This window comes from Cornus florida, unplaced genomic scaffold, assembly GCF_030987335.1.
Source record: "Cornus florida cultivar Cherokee Brave unplaced genomic scaffold, ASM3098733v1 CherokeeBrave_3.0.0_Hap2_Chr09, whole genome shotgun sequence".
Classification (NCBI taxonomy): Eukaryota; Viridiplantae; Streptophyta; class Magnoliopsida; order Cornales; family Cornaceae; genus Cornus; species Cornus florida.
This window is the reverse complement of record NW_026775579.1, coordinates 89144594-89162515: the sequence shown is the minus strand read 5'-3', so window position 1 is coordinate 89162515 and position 17922 is coordinate 89144594. Positions and strand designations below refer to the sequence as shown.

General features: G+C 32.6%; 2 protein-coding genes across 2 annotated transcripts; both read right to left on the bottom strand.

Moving 5' to 3' along the window:
- Positions 1 to 291: 291 nt before the first annotated feature.
- Positions 292 to 4790, bottom strand: LOC132275006 (electron transfer flavoprotein subunit beta, mitochondrial). Its single transcript, XM_059776388.1, has 5 exons — positions 4628 to 4790; positions 4260 to 4544; positions 3782 to 3862; positions 1346 to 1440; positions 292 to 652 (listed from the first exon to the last, which is right to left on the bottom strand). Exons 1-5 carry the CDS (start codon positions 4694 to 4696, stop codon positions 427 to 429), a joined length of 756 nt encoding a protein of 251 aa, XP_059632371.1. The 5' UTR covers positions 4697 to 4790; the 3' UTR covers positions 292 to 426.
- Positions 4791 to 11645: 6855 nt separating this feature from the next.
- LOC132273457 (RING-H2 finger protein ATL16-like) lies at positions 11646 to 13293 on the bottom strand. Its single transcript, XM_059774419.1, has one exon. It carries the CDS (start codon positions 12966 to 12968, stop codon positions 11925 to 11927), a length of 1044 nt encoding a protein of 347 aa, XP_059630402.1. The 5' UTR covers positions 12969 to 13293; the 3' UTR covers positions 11646 to 11924.
- Positions 13294 to 17922: the final 4629 nt, after the last annotated feature.

The following is a 17922-nucleotide window of genomic DNA, read 5'->3' as shown; positions in this document are numbered from 1 at the left end:
TCAAAAGGAAAACAAGAAAATAAAAATCATACAAGTCAATTCACTATCCAAAATATACATGCTGTTGCACATGGAATAGTTATCATTCTTAAGAAATTGATACAAGAGTTATAGAACTTAAAAGGTAAAAATATAGAGAATATTGCTGATTTGTACCTGCAAGAGTGCTTCACAAGCCCACATCTAGACGTCAAAGAGCGACATAAAAAGTTAAGTTTTCAGCTTCATAAACATGTCAAGACAAACTAATTCGATACATTCTCATAGTAAAATAGCTGCTAGAGAAGTAGATCACGAGCTAATGGAACCTTTATTAAAAGAGATCCAGAGCAGAAGTATACTGTAAATTTTAAACATTACAGAGCAATTTGACATCGGATGGGACAGAATTGGTCAGTAAAAAGATTTTAGCAGAAGAAACAAAATTTAAATGACATGAGCTTCGTTTTTGAGCTTGTCAATCAACTCATCCACAGAAGAAACAATGACACCTGCTTTTCTCTTGGGTGGTTCAGTGACTTGAACAACCTCAAAATCAGATTTGATTTGCACATTCAACTCCTGTGGAGTAAACTTCTTTATGACCTTTGATTTTGCTTTCATTATGTTGGGAAGTGTGGCATACCTTGGCTGGTTCAGCCTCAAATCAGTGCTGCATGAGAATGACAATAGAGCAAAGTTAATTAATCTCCAAAAAAGATAAATAAGTGATAGATGCATGGTGTACTCACTCGCACACACACAACAGAGGCACGCAGCTGGCGTGCCGTGTGCACAGACTAGCTTGTGAAATAAAACTATCTTAAATTTTCTTTATAAAAATTTATTCATCCACAAAAGGCCAGAAGTTATTCAAGGCATTTCATCAATAGGTCTTCTTTTTCTTCTTCTTTTCTTCCATTCTTTCTTCTTCTCATTTTTTTATTTTTTATTTTTCATCTTTCTTTCTTCATTCTTTCTTCTTTGACAACTACATTCATAGTTCAAATTTCCGTGGATATGATTATTGCAATCTTTCCAAGTAAAACAGATAGTTTAGTTATTTTTCATATGTTGGTCTTATAAACAGATGGCAGTCAAGATATATCATCATCATTCTTCCAGGATGCCTTTATCCCATATGGTGGGATGTCAGTCAAGTTATATGTAGCTTCAAAATATTGAATTCACTTAGCAATAAACAATCCAATTTGCTGGACTCTAATTGATAAGATAGGAAGAAGAAGAAAACTCAAAAGGTTCAAGTGTTTGTTTCAAAACGTTAAACCATGCATGATCTAGCATTGTAAAACAATTAAATAAATGGAAAACTATCACAAAGAATACGAGAAGATCAGAAAAATACGTTATTACTGCTGGTAAGTCTAGACACAAAGTCTCAAGGCCACCATCCACCTCTCTATCAACTGTAGCTACTTGTTTATCTTTGTCCAGCACAACCTAAAAGAAGAATTAGTAAGTCAAAAGGAATAGGGTGTGTGCGTTTATTGACAAGGTAAAAAAATATATATTTTAAAAGTCAAAGGAACAAGAGTTGAAAATATTAGAAGTTCTTGGGGGCGGGGGCGGGGCGGGGGTAAAAGGAAAAAGAAAAACAATAAGCACAACAAGAGAACAAAAGAAAGACCACCACTCATACAAAAAAATTCAAAACTTGTAAAACCTTTAGAATTCGAGGAGTAAAAAATAGAAGAAATTTTTTATTAGTCCACAAAAATATATGTTCAGTACCATCAAATTCATGGCCTGTTGTAAATTTTTTTTGATAAGTAATTCATGGCCTGTTGTAAATGGATAGATCAGAAGAAAACAGTGCCAAATCATTTAAAAGAAAAGATTATCATTGTACTAAAATGGCACACGAATCCTTAAGTTTTAACTTACATGACAAGGGGCAAAACAATCATACTCAAATAGTCCTCCATAGCGTTGATGGAATTATTTTTTAATAAAATTCCTGTTAAAATACACTTACAAGTAACAAAAAATATCAAAAATAGGCTCCTAAAGGGTGCAACCCCGGCACATGAGATGCACTCCAGAAAGGCCTATAATTCCTACAATATCAAAGGATCTAACTGCTAAAAAATATATATAAAATATTTCCTTCGCTTCTTAACAAACAAGGGAAAGTGTCATCTCCTGCTCTTTTATTCCACTCAACCAAACAAGAAAAGGGAATGACACTTTTCCTTCCCTAGAGATGTCTCATCCACTTTTCCATCCTTCATACCAAACGCAACAATAAGCTTATAGTTTCTTCGCACGAAAAAGATCTCCAATTCTCTTCTCCCTAAAGACACCATATCAAGCACAAAGGATTGTTCCAACCTTCCTCTTCCTCTTCCTCCTAATTGATATACTGCCACACAACTAAAAGATATATCTATCACAGTATGAAGGAAGGCCCTAGACACCCCAAATAATATCAATTAGAAGGACTGCATCTCTATAGCCACATGACAAAGAATCAGCAAGTGCTCCACCAAGTCCCCATCTTTTTGCACATAGAATACCAGTTAAAGAATTTTTCCTCATCTTCCACAGGTTATCAATAGTTAAAATAATTCCACACAATTTCCATTAGAAAAATATAAATATATATATAATAAAACAGTTGAGATTTGTACAGCCAGAGATGGTAGTATGAGAGAATAGTGCTTCATCTAGTACAGTAAACAAGTACTAGTAAAGATGGTATTATGAGAGAGTAGACTTCAACTAGCAACTTGGATTATAAAAATTTCTATGAGGAAGGATTTGCAGAAACACATCATAGATGTCATTAACATATGAATAGCATAATACCAATGAACTTTGTTTTGGAAGAAGAGAGACTATATCATTAATACATGTGCCCCCTAAGTACTACTAAGTCAATTAAGAAAAAACAGATGCATAAATTCAAGAAAGTCCTAAGGAGGAGAAAGAATTTCTGCAAGAAGAGACTAAATTGGTAATGCATAGCACAAACAAGAAAGAGCAGAAGGGGTACATATTTTGCAGAGAGCAATGGTGCCATTGAGGCAGAAGTATTCTCTAGTGATATTAAGGTAACAAATGGCCAAGAGCATGCAAGAAATACATACACGACTATTTATTAGCCACTGAGTTAAATAATTTATAGCGATGTATATCTTTTTAGTTTGAAAGTATGTCAATGTCTAAAATTGCAGAGTAATAGGGCAGAGCCTCACTGCATAACATATGTTAAAGGTACTATATGGTCTTATTAGACATCTCAATGGAAAAACAAAAGTTTCTGAATTAGTTTCTAGTAAATTAAGAATTAGAAACTTATTGAATTCAAAGCTGAAAGTAATAGATGAATTAGAACGTACTTTGAAAAACAAAAAAGGGCTGATATAAAAGGATTGAGATTAAATAATTGTACAAGGAAGGTATGAATAAATGTTCACAAGAATGTAGCTGGACTGGGCCATTATCCAAATTAACTTCATGGTTCAATTATGAAATTCAAACAAGTCCAAAGATGTCAAGTCAGTTCATAAAACTAAAGAATGGGGACAATCTTGAAATCAAGTGTCCTAAGAAGGAAAGTAATAACATAATAGGCTGCCAAGCACCCTGGTACTCAAGTGTAGAACTTGAACATATTATGTCTAGCAACACAAATAAATGAGGTTGAATAACTTAATCTAGTGTCAAAGAAAACAAAAGGTAAAATCATGATATTGAATCTAGTTGACAAGTAAACAAGGTCCTCTTGTTAATGAGAGAATGGAATTTTAAACATGAACTTGTCAATAATGTGGCTCACCTTGGAAGCAAAGGTCCCTTGTGGCCAATTGAGAAGCCCAGCCACCATTTGTCCTGTTTGATTGCAATCATCATCAATGGCCTAAATAAGAACCAGGGTATCAGAAAACAGTAATCAACCGCAATCTTTTAGAATTAAGGAGGTAAGAACAATCAATAACAAACCATAGTCAAAGGATCGAAATTTGGAAGTGACCCACTATCAGAATCCTCCTATTTGATTCGAATAAAATATTAGACCCTACCGCAACTATATAAATAAACAAACAATTAACAGTGCCAGTTCCATTTTCAGGTGCAATTTCCACAACCCTCATATTGTATAGTTCCAAAATTCACCATGAAAGTTCCCCCAAAGTTGAAAAACACAAAAACCCATAACAATTTGAAGACTCGATTCCACAGAATTTTACCCATTTCACAAAATACCCAATTCATACAATACATAAATACATGTGGGTATGAAGATGAATTCGGACCTGTTTGCCCAGAATAATGAGTCCAGGCTTCTCAATATCGACAAGTGCTTTGATCATCTTTGCAACCGAAAGCGGGTAAAGCATTTCCTGTGTCTCGACATGAATTGCTCGATCAGCCCCCATGGCGAGACCAGTCCGGAGAGTGTCGACGCACTGTGTGGGACCCATGCTGACGGCGATGACCTCCGACGCCAACCCAGCTTCTCTGACCCGAATAGCCTCTTCCAGAGCTATCTCGCAAAATGGGTTCATCGACATCTTCACGTTGTTAGTCTCAACGCCGGTCTGAGTGAATGGAATGTGCATGACATGAGTGGGGGCTTTTTGGATCAAAGATATTTATATAGAAAGTGCCGAGATTTGGTTACCTTATCGGGTTTGACTCTGATCTTCACAGCGTAGTCGATGACTCGCTTGATGGCCACCATTATCTTCATGCTTGTGTTTTTGGTTCTTGCACTGATACGATGGCGAGTGGACAATGGATAGACACAGCAAAAGAGCTAGTCCAGATGAGAGATTAATTTACACATTGAAAGATCTATTAATTAATATTTTTTTCTTTTACAATTTTTATTTTTATCTGGATAGTGCATTAATTTATAAATTGAGGGAAAAGACATTCTATTAGGCATTATTACTGTTATTCATTATTTATTAGTCTCTCCGTTCGATATTAGTAGTTTATTTTTCCTTTTTATATATCCTAAATTAATTGTTCTTTTTGAAAAGTCAAAACATATTTTTTTTATATTTTTATTATTGTCTTTTTTCTTTTTAAAAAATTTTAAACTTTATAATTATATATATTTAAATTAAAAAGAACAATTTAATAATTTAAAAAAAAGACAATACATTAATTGCATATTCCCTTAAAAACTCTAATTTCTAAATATGAACTTCTATTATGAAACAGAGAGGTAGTATTTCTTCTTGTAATTTTGGTAAGTAACACATTCATTCATTCAATATAGATTTGAATTTCGATTTTTTTAAAAAACTTAAGAAAAAATACCATTAAACTTCAATGTTTAGTAGGAATGAAATATTATTAGAGACTTCAATTTTATAATAAAAATATAAATTAAAAACAAATAAATGAAAACATCATTTATAGATTTTTTTTTTTGCTAAATATATATATACATATATAGATTTTTTTAAAAATATACACATATATGTAGACAATTGACATGTCGTTAAAATATTTCTAAACGATAAAAATCTTTATGCACATCTAAAAGTTTTAGGGTAAAGTAGAGTAACACCCCATGATGTTTGCCAAAAGAATACACAGATGAAACTTAGGCTATTCTGGAATAAAGACACTCCCTCAAGTTTGATACGTTTGCCAAAGACACCCCAATGGTAATAAATTGACATTTTTTCTCTTTAATTTTTATATTGACCATGAAATGACGTTTATATCCTCACAAACTCATCCCCCCCCCCTCCCCCCACACACACACACACATACTTTTGGAGGGTTATCACAAATAGTTCACCATCGCCGCCTGTATATATATATATATATATATATATATATATATATATATATATATATATATATACACAGGCGGCGATGGTGAACTATTTGTGATAACCCTCCAAAAGTAGAACAAGTGCCTTACTGATATCAATGAGAATTGAAAATAAAAATTAGGTAACCATATATGAAAATAAAAAATAGAAAAGAACATGCAGGCACTTGTTCTTTTCAACCTTTGGTGAACATATATGCATACACAGATGAGTTTCGCTGGAGATGATGGGTAAGCTTCTGGGTCGCGGCAACTGTTCATGCTTGGGGTCCGTCGGTCTGAACTGGGCTTCACCGGATTTGGGGCTCGCTGTATAGAATTGGGTTTTGTTGTTTGAAGCTTCGTCGGACTGATGGCTCCAATTTTGAGCACCGTCGTGTGTTAGATCAAGACCAGGCTCTAATTTTGAGTGTCATCTTGATGTCGTTGCCGGAGACAGAGAGAATCAACCGAGCAGCAAAAGCATTCACCGCCGACCTCATCGAACAACTATTGCCACCACCGCCGTTAAGCCCAACGCGTGACTTGTGTACTCCGGCGTTGAGTAAGCTCACCGAACTGGGTCTCTCTTTGCCGGTCCATTTTTGGTAGTTCGTTGTCGGAATCGCCATAATTAGGGCACCAATTGCGTGAGAATAGAGGACCCTTTTTGCCCAATCGGGGTCGCCGAAAAATTCTTCTAAAATCTCACCTGTTTCTTTGGTGGTGAAAGATTGAATTCATGTTTCTAAGGCTGTTGTTATCTCAAGTTCTTCATTATAAGCTTCGATTATCTCAAATCGGCATACGCTTTGTATTTGGGTCCTCTCTCAATGATGAAGCTCTCTGTTGTGAGTTGCAGAAGATTGGATTTTTGAAAATCGAAAAATTGTGGGAGGATCAGAGACTTGGGGTCAAGGGCGGTGATAAAATAATCTAGGGTTTTGTTTTGTACGTTGGTAGTTTGGTAGCAGAGTACCCATTGTTGTTGTCATTTTTTTTTTTCCAGAAGTTATTGTTGCTGCCATTTTTGTTGAATCTCAATGCTTACTCTGCATTGGGTCTCTCTTCGCTGGTCCATTTGTTGTTGAGGGTAATTTGGTCTTCAATTATTTTAATATTTTATAATTAAAATTAATATAATAGTGAAAGGTAATGTTGGCTTTTTACATGTTTTAAGGCTCTGTTTGGTTTGCAAATATCACCAGGGGTTTCATTGTCCCAAAATAAGTTAAGTTTCATCTGAATGTCCTTTTACCAAACCTCAAGGTGTTGCTGTACTTTATCCAAAGTTTTAAATGGTGCGCATTTTGGACTCGTCATCGTTAGTTTGAAAAAGGTTTGGCTTATTACTTAACTAATATTGATTTTTCAATTGTTTGGTTGTTTCTTGATGAAGAAAGAACTGTTTAATTTTGTTTGATAAAATTGAAACAAATATAAGAGCTCAGCTTTAAGTGTTAACTGTGAATTGATATTTTCATTTACCATTATTTCACTTTTAAGTTTAAATGATTGGTAAGGTCTTTTCCTTTAGGCTCTATATGTTTCGACGTTTTTTCAGGTAAAATATTTTTTATTTTTACTTTGTCGATATTTGGCAAAAGTGTACGTCAAAGTTGAGGTCGAGTCCATTGGACGGAAAATGTAAAATAACTTACCAAAAATTAATTAATAAGTTATTTTTGTTAAATTTTAATATTTTTTTTCTTCGTAAATTTTTTACGAAAACCAAACACCATAAAATAAAAAATATTTTCTGAAAAATATTTTACGTCCAAACAAATGGACCCTTAAAATTTCTCCTCAATTTTTATTGCAAATGATTTTTAAGTGATATGAGTGCTAAACTTGGTTATCAAATGAAAGTAATAAAATAATCACTTTTAAAAAAAATAATAATAATAAGGAGTTTAATTAAATTATTAACACCACCTTAGCATTTGCTTTTTTCTTTTTAGGTCACTATGGAAGAGTAGATGCACCAAATATGTAAACTACACTTCGCTGAGGTTTGAACAAATTATACACGAATAGACCTTTTAACATTTACTAAACATGTTCGTTGGTTGCCGAAAAGTGACTTAGAATATAAAAAATCAATAATTTTCTTATATCATAATAATACATTTTATATAAGAAAAGGGTTAAATTATCATTTTATAAACTTTAATTAATATGGTATCAGGAAAAAAAATGTTAGGAATCACTTAGTACACGCACCAAATCTCATGATGTATCAAAGTAATAAATATTAAATGATAAATTCGTATGTAATTTGCTAGTTAAGCATTTCCTTCATGTGAAAGAGATTAAGCATTATGCATATATCAGAGCAATGGTGTCTACCAAAACAAAAACTCCATCAAACTCATGCATTGTCTACATTTTCACCTTGGCTTACCCTACTTTTCTTTTTGGTTCTTTACCATTTAAATGAACTTAAAATCATTGTACAAAATCATGGGCCACGGGCATTTCCTCCTTGCATTTGGGGCCTTTGCAAGTCGTCCTATAATATTCATGGCCAATGGGTCTTTGGGCAAAAATCGTCTCCATGTCACCTCTCACCTCTCACTCGAGACGGTCCATGAGGATCCAATAGCTGTGATGAAGCCAACTCAGTCACTTTTGCCTTGTCACTGTTTATAAGCGCCACATCAGCACTGAAGTTTGAAACTTACTTTCTTTTACCATATACGAATATTGTATACAAAATTGATACTTTCATTTATCATATACGAATACTGTATACAAAATTGAAATACAAAATTAACTTATAAATACAAAATTAACTTATATGTGGGACCCACATATTTTTACTTTTCATCTTCTATTCTCTTCTCTTCTCATTTTTTTTCTTGTCTGTTTAAGTCTAAATCATTAAACATACACAAAACACATTCATATACACAAATATAGATTATATTTTTTGGGTTTGTGATTTTTTGGGGGAGATCTATTGAAGAAGGCAGAGACAAAGACGATTTTGATGATGGATTTTCTTCCCAGCCACTTAGCCTTCGTCGGAGAATAAAAATCGAAGGCAATTAGAAAGACAACTTCATGGACTTACCGGCGGGCATAGTACAGCGGTAGCTTTCTCCTCTTTCTTCTTCGTCGACATTAATGAAGAAAAAAAAAATTGAAGAGAAAAAGAAAAGAAAAGAGAGAAATTTTTGTTTTTTTGTATTTTTTTTTTTGGTTGAATTTTTGATACCAACTAATTGAGGCAAGATTTGGGGGAGTGAATGTTTTGAGGCCTCTTTTGTTTTGTAGATAGGATGATTACACAAAATTTATTTTTTTTGGAATGTAATTACACAAAATTTTAATTTGTCAAAAGATTGAGATATATACATATACGCAAAACAATTGATTTGAGCGAGACATAAGATTATTATGTGAGAAAGAGAGATAATGATGTATACTCACCATGAGAGATGATTATGGTTTGGTAATTAATAGATAATGATCTTGAATTTAAAAATGGGTGATCAAAATCTGGGAGATAATATGAGACAAAAAATTATTTCTTGAAAAATAGGTCTAAATAGCATATTATTATTTTTTCACTTTTTGCTACTTATTTAAAAGTTATCATTACCAAAGGAAATTTTGTATAAATGAATTATATATCTCAATCTTTTGAAAAATTAAAATTTTGTGTAATTACATTCCAAAAAAAAAAAAAAAGTTGTGCAATCATTCTATCTACAAAACAATATATTTAGAATCACAACAAATTTACCTATACATTATGCATCTTAAAACATATTTGAGATGCATAATGAATAGGTAAATTTAGAATTTTAGATTATAATAAATAAGAATCACAAGTTCTTACAATATGTATCATGTATGAATTGAATATTGTATCAGAATATTTTTATAACACATATTAAAAATATATTTCACAAAGTATTGTCTTCCCTTCGGTTGTTGATTAATAAAATTTTATTTTGAAAAAAATAAAAATAAAATAACTATTTTGCCAACAATGAAGTAAAATAGCAATGTTTAATCAAGATATGTATATGTAAGTATTCATTATGTGGACATCAATTTATAAAATAAGTGATACGTGTTACAAATAATTTGTGATGTTAGATATAATTTACGTTTAAAACATGTTACGCTTAAGTTGTGTAACATGTTTTCACTTTTGACAATGGGACAATCTTCCACTCATAAAAGAAAGTTAACGGATTTATTTTCTCCCATTCCTTTTTATATTATTGTTGTATTATAAAGTTCATAAATGACATATGCTACAATTAAATTGAGATGTATCATATAATTGATATTTGAAACATTATACTTTAAAGTTGTGATGTTTTCAAGATATGTTTAATACTACGTTTAAAGATGGGTGATCAAAATTTGGGAGGAAATGGATTTATTTTCTCGCATTCCTTTTTATATTATTGTTGTATTAAAAAGTTCATAAATCATATATATTATAATTAAGTTGACATGTATCATATAATTGATATTTGAAACATTATACTTTAAAGTTGTATGTGATGTTTTCAAGATATGTTTAATATTATGTTTAAATATGGGTGATCAAAATTTAGAAGGAAATATGAGATAAAAACTTATTTATTAAAAAATAGGTCTAAATAGCATGTTATTATTTTTTCACTTTTTGCTACTTATTTAAAAGTTGTCGTTACCAAATAAAATTTTATGTATATGCATTATACTACATATCTCAATCTTTTGACAAATTAAAATTTTGTGTAATTACATTAAAAAAAAAAAAAAAAAACAAATTTTGTGTGACCATTCTATCTACAAAATAAGGCCTCAAAACATTCACTCACCCAAATCTTGCCTCGTCAGTTAGAATCAATAATTCAACCCAAAAAAAAATACAAAAAAAGAAAATTTTCTCTCTTCTTTTCGTTTTTCCTTCAATTTTTTTTCTTCTTCATTAATGTCGACGAAGAAGGGAGAAGAGAAAGCTACCACCATCCTATGCCCGCCGGTAAGTCCTCCATGCCCGCAGATGAAGTTGCCTTTTTGATTGCCTTCGATTTTTATTCTCCGACAACGGCTAAGTGGTTGGAAAAAAAATTCATCATCAAAATCGTCTTTGTCTCTGCCTTCTTCAACAGATCTCCCCAAAAAATCACAAACCCAGAAAATATAATCTATATGTGTGTATATGAATGTGTTTTGTGTATGATATATAGCTCACAAGGTAAATACCTCTTTTTTACTAAAAAAGCCATATCACTCATTTACCTCTCCACGGACACCCTCCACTGAGAGGGTACCAGGAGACGAATTTTTTCCCTGGTTTTTTACTTGATCAATGTGGGGCCATTAAGGGGTAATGACATTTTGCTTTAAATTTTGTGACCCAATGGTTAACAACGGCCCAATGGTTAACAAATGATTAACAATAGCCAGTAGGCCCAAAACCAACCTAAATCAATATTGACAGACAAGTTGGTGATGTGATCTTTGCTCCAAAAAGGGGTTTGGTGATGTGATTACTTCAACAGGATTGGAACACTCTGTATCTCCTACTTCAAAAGGTGGATGCCAGTCCCCCCTCTACTTTTATTTGTCTCTCAATTCTTGTTAGTAGGTCTCTCTCTCTCTCTCTCTCTCTCTCTCTCTCTCTCGCATAAACAAAAGCCACAACCACTCTTATTCAATCATGAAAAGAAATTCAAACTATATGAAGAAGAGGTTGTTATAGGCAATAATGAGTATAATCATGGGTACAAGTCAATGAAAAACCAGCCTCTAATCTCAAACCTAGTTAGTTTCTTGACAAATAATGATATATCCTTCCAATTTTGCGCTTCTAATCCCGTCACCCCATTTGACATCCATTTGACATCCTCCAAATTAGAAGATACATCATTTTTCTTTTACAAATTAAATATATGTGAATGTTGACAAAAAAAAAAAATTACAAAGATAATCGTAATTGCTCTAAAAACTATTACGAGGCGCGCATCATTCAACAGTTTACAATTGTACATACATATTCTCAGTCTACATATCTTGAAAGACAAACTAATGTATATAGCCTCAAAATAATTCTAAAAACTCTATATTTAAGTATTACAAGAACTGGAAAAAAAATAATAATAATGAATTGAAAAGGGAAGAAGTCATAGTTTTATGGCTCCAATTGAGTTGGTAGAATTGAATTTCTTGATCCCCTTCCATATCCAAACGAAAAGAAAGATCTTCTGACTCTGGAACTGCAATCTTCACTAGAGCTCACCTCATTGTCATGCCTGTTTTGTTGAACAAACTCCTGGACTGCTAGATAAATCTGTCGATCAGCCGCCGAGTCCATCGAAAAAGACCTCCTTATGGGCTGGATTGCAAACTGCTCATCTTGCTCTCTATTGTCAATCCATTCATCACCCATACTCGAAACAAAATTAATTTTTTTCGCTTTCTTCTGCGCCATTTTCTGTTCCAACTTTACGGGGAAAGGACCAATTGGTATCGGACCTCTTGAACTAAATCTTTCTTGCATTCTAAGCAAAGATTGATCTGCATTGTCTTGCTCTCCCAATTCAATCACAACAAAATCTTCATCGCGGCCTATGAAGTCATCAGTATATGGATTCGGATCTTGAGGGAAAGAGTTCACAACAATAGCTTGATGGTCAAATGGAAATTGTGGCGGTGTTGTTGAAATGCTTGTCCTGCAAAGTGGGCAATTTGCATTGCTCTGAAGCCAAACATCTATACAATCAATGTGAAAAAAGTGACTACAATTTGGTATAATTCTAAGCTTCTCATCTACTTGGAAGTCATTCAAACAAACCGCACATTCGGTAGTTTGTTCTTTTTCACCGCTCTTGAATTGAAATATTGGGATCGACCGAATCACGGATTCATCAAGTCCTCTGTTTTCTGTGGCCGGAGAGTAGGCCATTAAAGGGTCTTCGCGAGGCCGATTTCGCGAGAACGAAAATCGTCTGAGAAGATCCAGACGCTGCCAATTGAGGCAGCACTTGATGACAAAGACGTAGTAGCTGACCAGCAAGAAAGCTGTGGCTAATATGCCTATAATGGCAATGGCTATGATTGGGAAACTTGTATTGTTTGGAGGATGCAGAGTCGAGTTTGGCGGTGGGGTTTTGATGGAAGAGAGAGCTTGTGAACCATGGATGTACAACAAGTGTTTGTTGATCAGGAGATCCATGAAAATGGTGTTTCAGAAGTTGTAGTCAGATGGGTTTTGCTTAGATCTTGAATTCACATGACATGTTCAGTAGAAAATGTTAAAGAGAGATGGGTAGAGAGAGAAGCAAACTCACATTGTATTAATGAAGAAAATGTTGGAAAGGGGGCACTGAAGACATGAAGTTCTTAGAGAGAGAGAGGGAGAGGAGAGAGAGATTTGGGTGAATTCAATGTGGGTACTATTGAGGGGGGACATGAAAAGGCATGGAAGTTAGAATTGAATGAGAAAATGTTGTGAAGCTTTTATTAAGGAGAGAAAGACTGTGGAAGTCTCTGAGCACAGGGTTAGGTGGTTGGTGAATATTTTCTCGCCGTCCAATAGTCGTTTGGTTGGCAAGAAAATTTTGAAGCTTTTTCTATTGATTATTGGAACCATATTTTAGTACAACACAGTAGGGTATGGGCCATTCTTTAATAGGATATTGTATGGAATGGACAGCTATCCACCGTAAATAATGACGTCTTTTAAGTTTTAATAAAAAGTCATGCTAACAAGTGTCCTTTGTACTGTTATAATGGATTACTTTATTGAATAAATTTGTTAGTTACAAGGTGGTAGAACTTAATGAATTTTTTTTTTTTTTCTTTTTAATTGATGTTTATATTTTACCCAAAAGATCCCTCAGGCTTCAAGTGTAATTGAAATTTATAATTCAAATTTTTTTAAATCCAATGCAAAATTATTAATTTATATGAACCTGAAATATTTGAAAGCCCTGATCCTCTATTTTTTAATCCAAAATTTCAGAGACTTTGGACTTTGAAATTGATAACTCCATGCTTGTATGCACATGCATGTTTGTCAAACAATGACTGATTAATGTATGCATCTAATTTACCAGTTGACCAGTTTGGAAGATTTTTACACCGAGCAATATACAAAATGTACAAAAACAAACTTCTTTACATACATGTCTATTTTCGAGACAGTGTCTAAATTGTTATACCTTTTTGTGATAGTACAAACTTACCTTACAAAAAATTTCGTTACTTTAGGACCGTTATAATTACGCTGCCATTCACCAGGGCTTCGGTCGTCGGTTCTTCTGTCATCAGGTCACCAACTTGTTTGAACTTTTGGCATTAGGCAGCTCTCATACATAATCTTACGGCTTTGCAAAAATTTGTATTTTTGGTAAACAGTCGTCCGAGCCATGTCACTGTGACCCGTTTTGTGATTATCTTGTGCCCCTATATATATATATATATATATATATATATATATATATATATTGGATTCAAAGCAAACTATAAAATGCATATTTCAAGTAAAAAAGGAAAAGAAATAATAATACATAATACTACCCATAAACTAAAACTAAAATGGCCATATAACACTTGTTTAAATAATTAAAACTCAAAGTTAATACAGTATTACGAATTGGGGGAGCATCTAGCATTCTTTTCATATTAATATAATGTGCTCCATTCGTCTTAAAATAAGTGTTATATATATATATATATATATATATATATATATATATTTTGTCTGTCTTAAAATATTTTCTTTTTCAAACAATATATTTCACACCTTTCTATATATATCAATGGAGTTTAAAATTTCAGACTGGAATATTCAAAATTTAAAAAGACAAATTAGTAAATTTTTAAAAAGACAATACATATTCCACATGTCTCCTTAAAAATTATTACTTTCCAACACTTAAATTAAGGGAGTATTAAATTGTCAACAACTAATAATGGTGTTTCATTGTAGTCCGAAAACATGAAGGACACCAACCAAATTTAAGAATCGAATGCTCAACAGTAGTTAGTTGTGTAGAGGGTACGATTCTTCTTCTAACTACTTTATACTAAAGTTGATGAAAACTTCACCACTTTTTCATGACATGATTGCATTGGAGCGGGTGAGAGTTAAACACGGGGTACTTCTCATGGTTTTGTTTGATTCAAATTTCAATTTTCTAGACTCTCGTATTTACATGTAAATTTTTATTTTTTATTAACAAATATTTACATGTAAATAGAGCTTTTTATTCTCAATGCTGAAATAGACATTTAATTAACCAAAAATTGTATTCAAATACTCAACCAAAATGTAATAATAATAAGAACAAGGCAAAGTGCAAGAAATTTCTTTTTATATATAATAAAAAATATATGCACAAAACGCACTTCTGACTCCTCTTTAGCATGAACATATAATCCCTCAATATTTAAAAAATATGTGCAAATTGTCCCCCTAATATCTATTTATAGTCAATTTTTACCAATTTTTTTTTTTTTAATATAAAATTCCCCACAAACCCTTTACATGTTTTTATTTATTTATTTTGTTTTACAGGCATTTTAGGTACTTTACTCTTCAAATCGTGAAAATGTCCTTCTTTGCTCAATTTTAAAAATGAAAAGGTTTTTTCTTCTTTTTTTTTTTTTTAATACCATGAAATTTTCTCACATTTTATATAAAAAATGTGATTTTTTGCACTTCAACCAAAAATAACTATATTCTCACATAGTTCACATAATATTTTGACAAATTGAAACAATTATATTAGGTATATATAATAAATTGGGGAAGAAAGTGAATGAATAACTAAAGCTTTTCATATGCAAATCCATTGTTAATCATCAAGCAGAGACCAAAAAGTCACATGCAACCCACCGTCAAATTGCTTAAAACTGGGGGTCCAAATTTCCAAATTTGAGGCAAGAAAAACTGAAATATTTAATCTTACATTCACATCACATTATGTCTATCCACCGTCACAATTTGAAATCTTTCACATATAGCCAAGGCAAAAAAAGCCGGTACATTATTTTTTTATAAGCAAATTAAGGAAGTACATTGAAAACGGGTCCCAAAATCAGAAGGCCATTGTCAACGACGAGCAGGTATCCCATCAAAATTATTGATGATCACACGAAAAGTCAAAAAACCGAGTGGAGAGAATCCTAAAAAAAAAAGTGAAGACTTTTTAGATTATATAGATTACAAGATAAATGGAGGTACCGACACAATTTGACAATTCCATACTATGCCTATTGACTCATTAGAGAAAGACAAGGCCACTTAGGTAGGAAATGAAGACGTCTTCTCTCCATAAAGTGTTGTCCCACACCACAGTCAAAAGTTTGACGCCACAGTCAAGGAAACTTCTAACATTTCTATATATAAGTATTTCATATCAACTTTATGCAAACTTTTGAATCACATCGACTTTAGTAAAGGATTAAATTACGTATATGTTCTCGATACATTGAACAAATTACAAGTATTGAACAAATTACAAGTCCGCCGACCTTTTAGTATTTTGATCTCTCTCACGATTTGGCATTGTATGCTTAATGACATCTTTTAGTATATTTTTTTTTTCTATAAATTTGTTGATCAAATTTTATAAAATAATAAATTTGTCATTCTCTTATATAAAATGTAATATAATAAACATTTTATTGTAATAAAAGGGTATTATTGACTTTTTACATTAAAAGTTATTTTTCGATTGTCGACGACCTTAGAAAGATCAAAGTAATAAACTTAGGTGTATCCGTTTATAATTTGTCCAAAATTGAAGAAAAATCGGTCTAATTTACTCTTTATTCAATAATATGAAAACAAATGCATGCCTACACTGCTTTATTTGGTCGAGGAACTCGAATTTCTTCCCGTGTAAAAAATTATGTACACTCATCCTGTATCGGTAGTATAATACTACATTATATCGCAATGCAATACTATGCAACAATGACGTAATGTAATTATTGTGTTAATGTTGTAACTTGTAAAAAGCACAAGAAAGACACAAGATAAAACGGACACAAGATCATGCTTAGTTCTTGTTTGAGTAAAGAAATTGCCTAATAACCGACCAGCAAAATCTCCTTCTATATATGATAGAGACTTTTCATACATTTTGTTATAATTTCGTATCAAGTGAGGATGTATTTGCACATGTCTGTTAAATTTGCACCAAACACTATACTTGGGAAAGAGCTCGTGTAAGCTTAATCCGAGGCCCTTGAAGAAGTTTTGCCATTTGAATATTTTTCTTCTAGTACAATTTATGGTTATTTAATTATGTCCAATTGTTTGACAAACTTTAAAAAAGTAAAAAACTTTCTTTGTTGGAATCTTTTACTCGGTCAAATCTGATTCAAATAACTTGCATGGTCTCCAAATTAATTGTCTGACAAGCAATCCATACTTAATTATGCTTTATCTTATACAGTACTAAACAATTTACTTGTATAGTTGATAGTAGATCAAACCAGTGCACATGGGAGGATGCAGTAGCTGCTGGAGGAGTTGCAGACGTCAGAGAGAAATATGTACATATATATATATATATATATATACACGTACCCATATTCAGTTGAACAACATTTAATATAGAAATATGTATACATGTATATATACATCAACTGTCGCTATAAATTTATTTATATACTGTAGGATATTTGCATGGATGTCTTGTGAATGTATCCAATCAAGCAACAGTTTACCGACTTTTAACGTATGTCTAGACTAGCCCACTGTGATGTTTTTTCATCACGTGGGTGCTTACGTTGTAGTCACGTGACTGCACGTCCCCACACAGGAGAGGTGTCAAGCTTGGGACGTCTATGAAGATTGAAAAATAGTAGTAGAGAAGAGGGGCCTGGAAGTTTTGCATTTGAAACCGTTGTCTTTCACTGTTGAGCGAAATTAAAGATACCTCTGCTAATATAGGCTAGGCCTGGAAGTTTTGCATTTGAAACCGTTGTCTTTCACTGTTGAGCGAAATTAAAGATACCTCTGCTAATATAGGCTAGGCTCTTACCGACTACTTAAAAAAATCTTAGGGTGTGTTTGAATGTGAAGAAGAAGAAGAAGAAGAAGATAGGGATTAATTGTGTTTGAGTGAGTTAAATAGAAAGTAAAGAGAGGATATGGAGAGATAGGGAAGGAT

Bases quoted from the DNA above. Each gene is read 5' to 3' on its own strand.
- LOC132275006 (XM_059776388.1), bottom strand. From the start codon at position 4,696: ATGAAGATAATGGTGGCCATCAAGCGAGTCATCGACTACGCTGTGAAG. The intron at 4,545-4,627 runs GTAACCAAATCT...CCATTCACTCAG, and splicing joins TCAGAGTCAAACCCGATAAG to ACCGGCGTTGAGACTAACAA. The intron at 653-1,345 runs GTATTTTTCTGA...ATTCTCATGCAG, and splicing joins GACTTACCAGCAGTAATAAC to CACTGATTTGAGGCTGAACC.
- LOC132273457 (XM_059774419.1), bottom strand. From the start codon at position 12,968: ATGGATCTCCTGATCAACAAACACTTGTTGTACATCCATGGTTCACAA.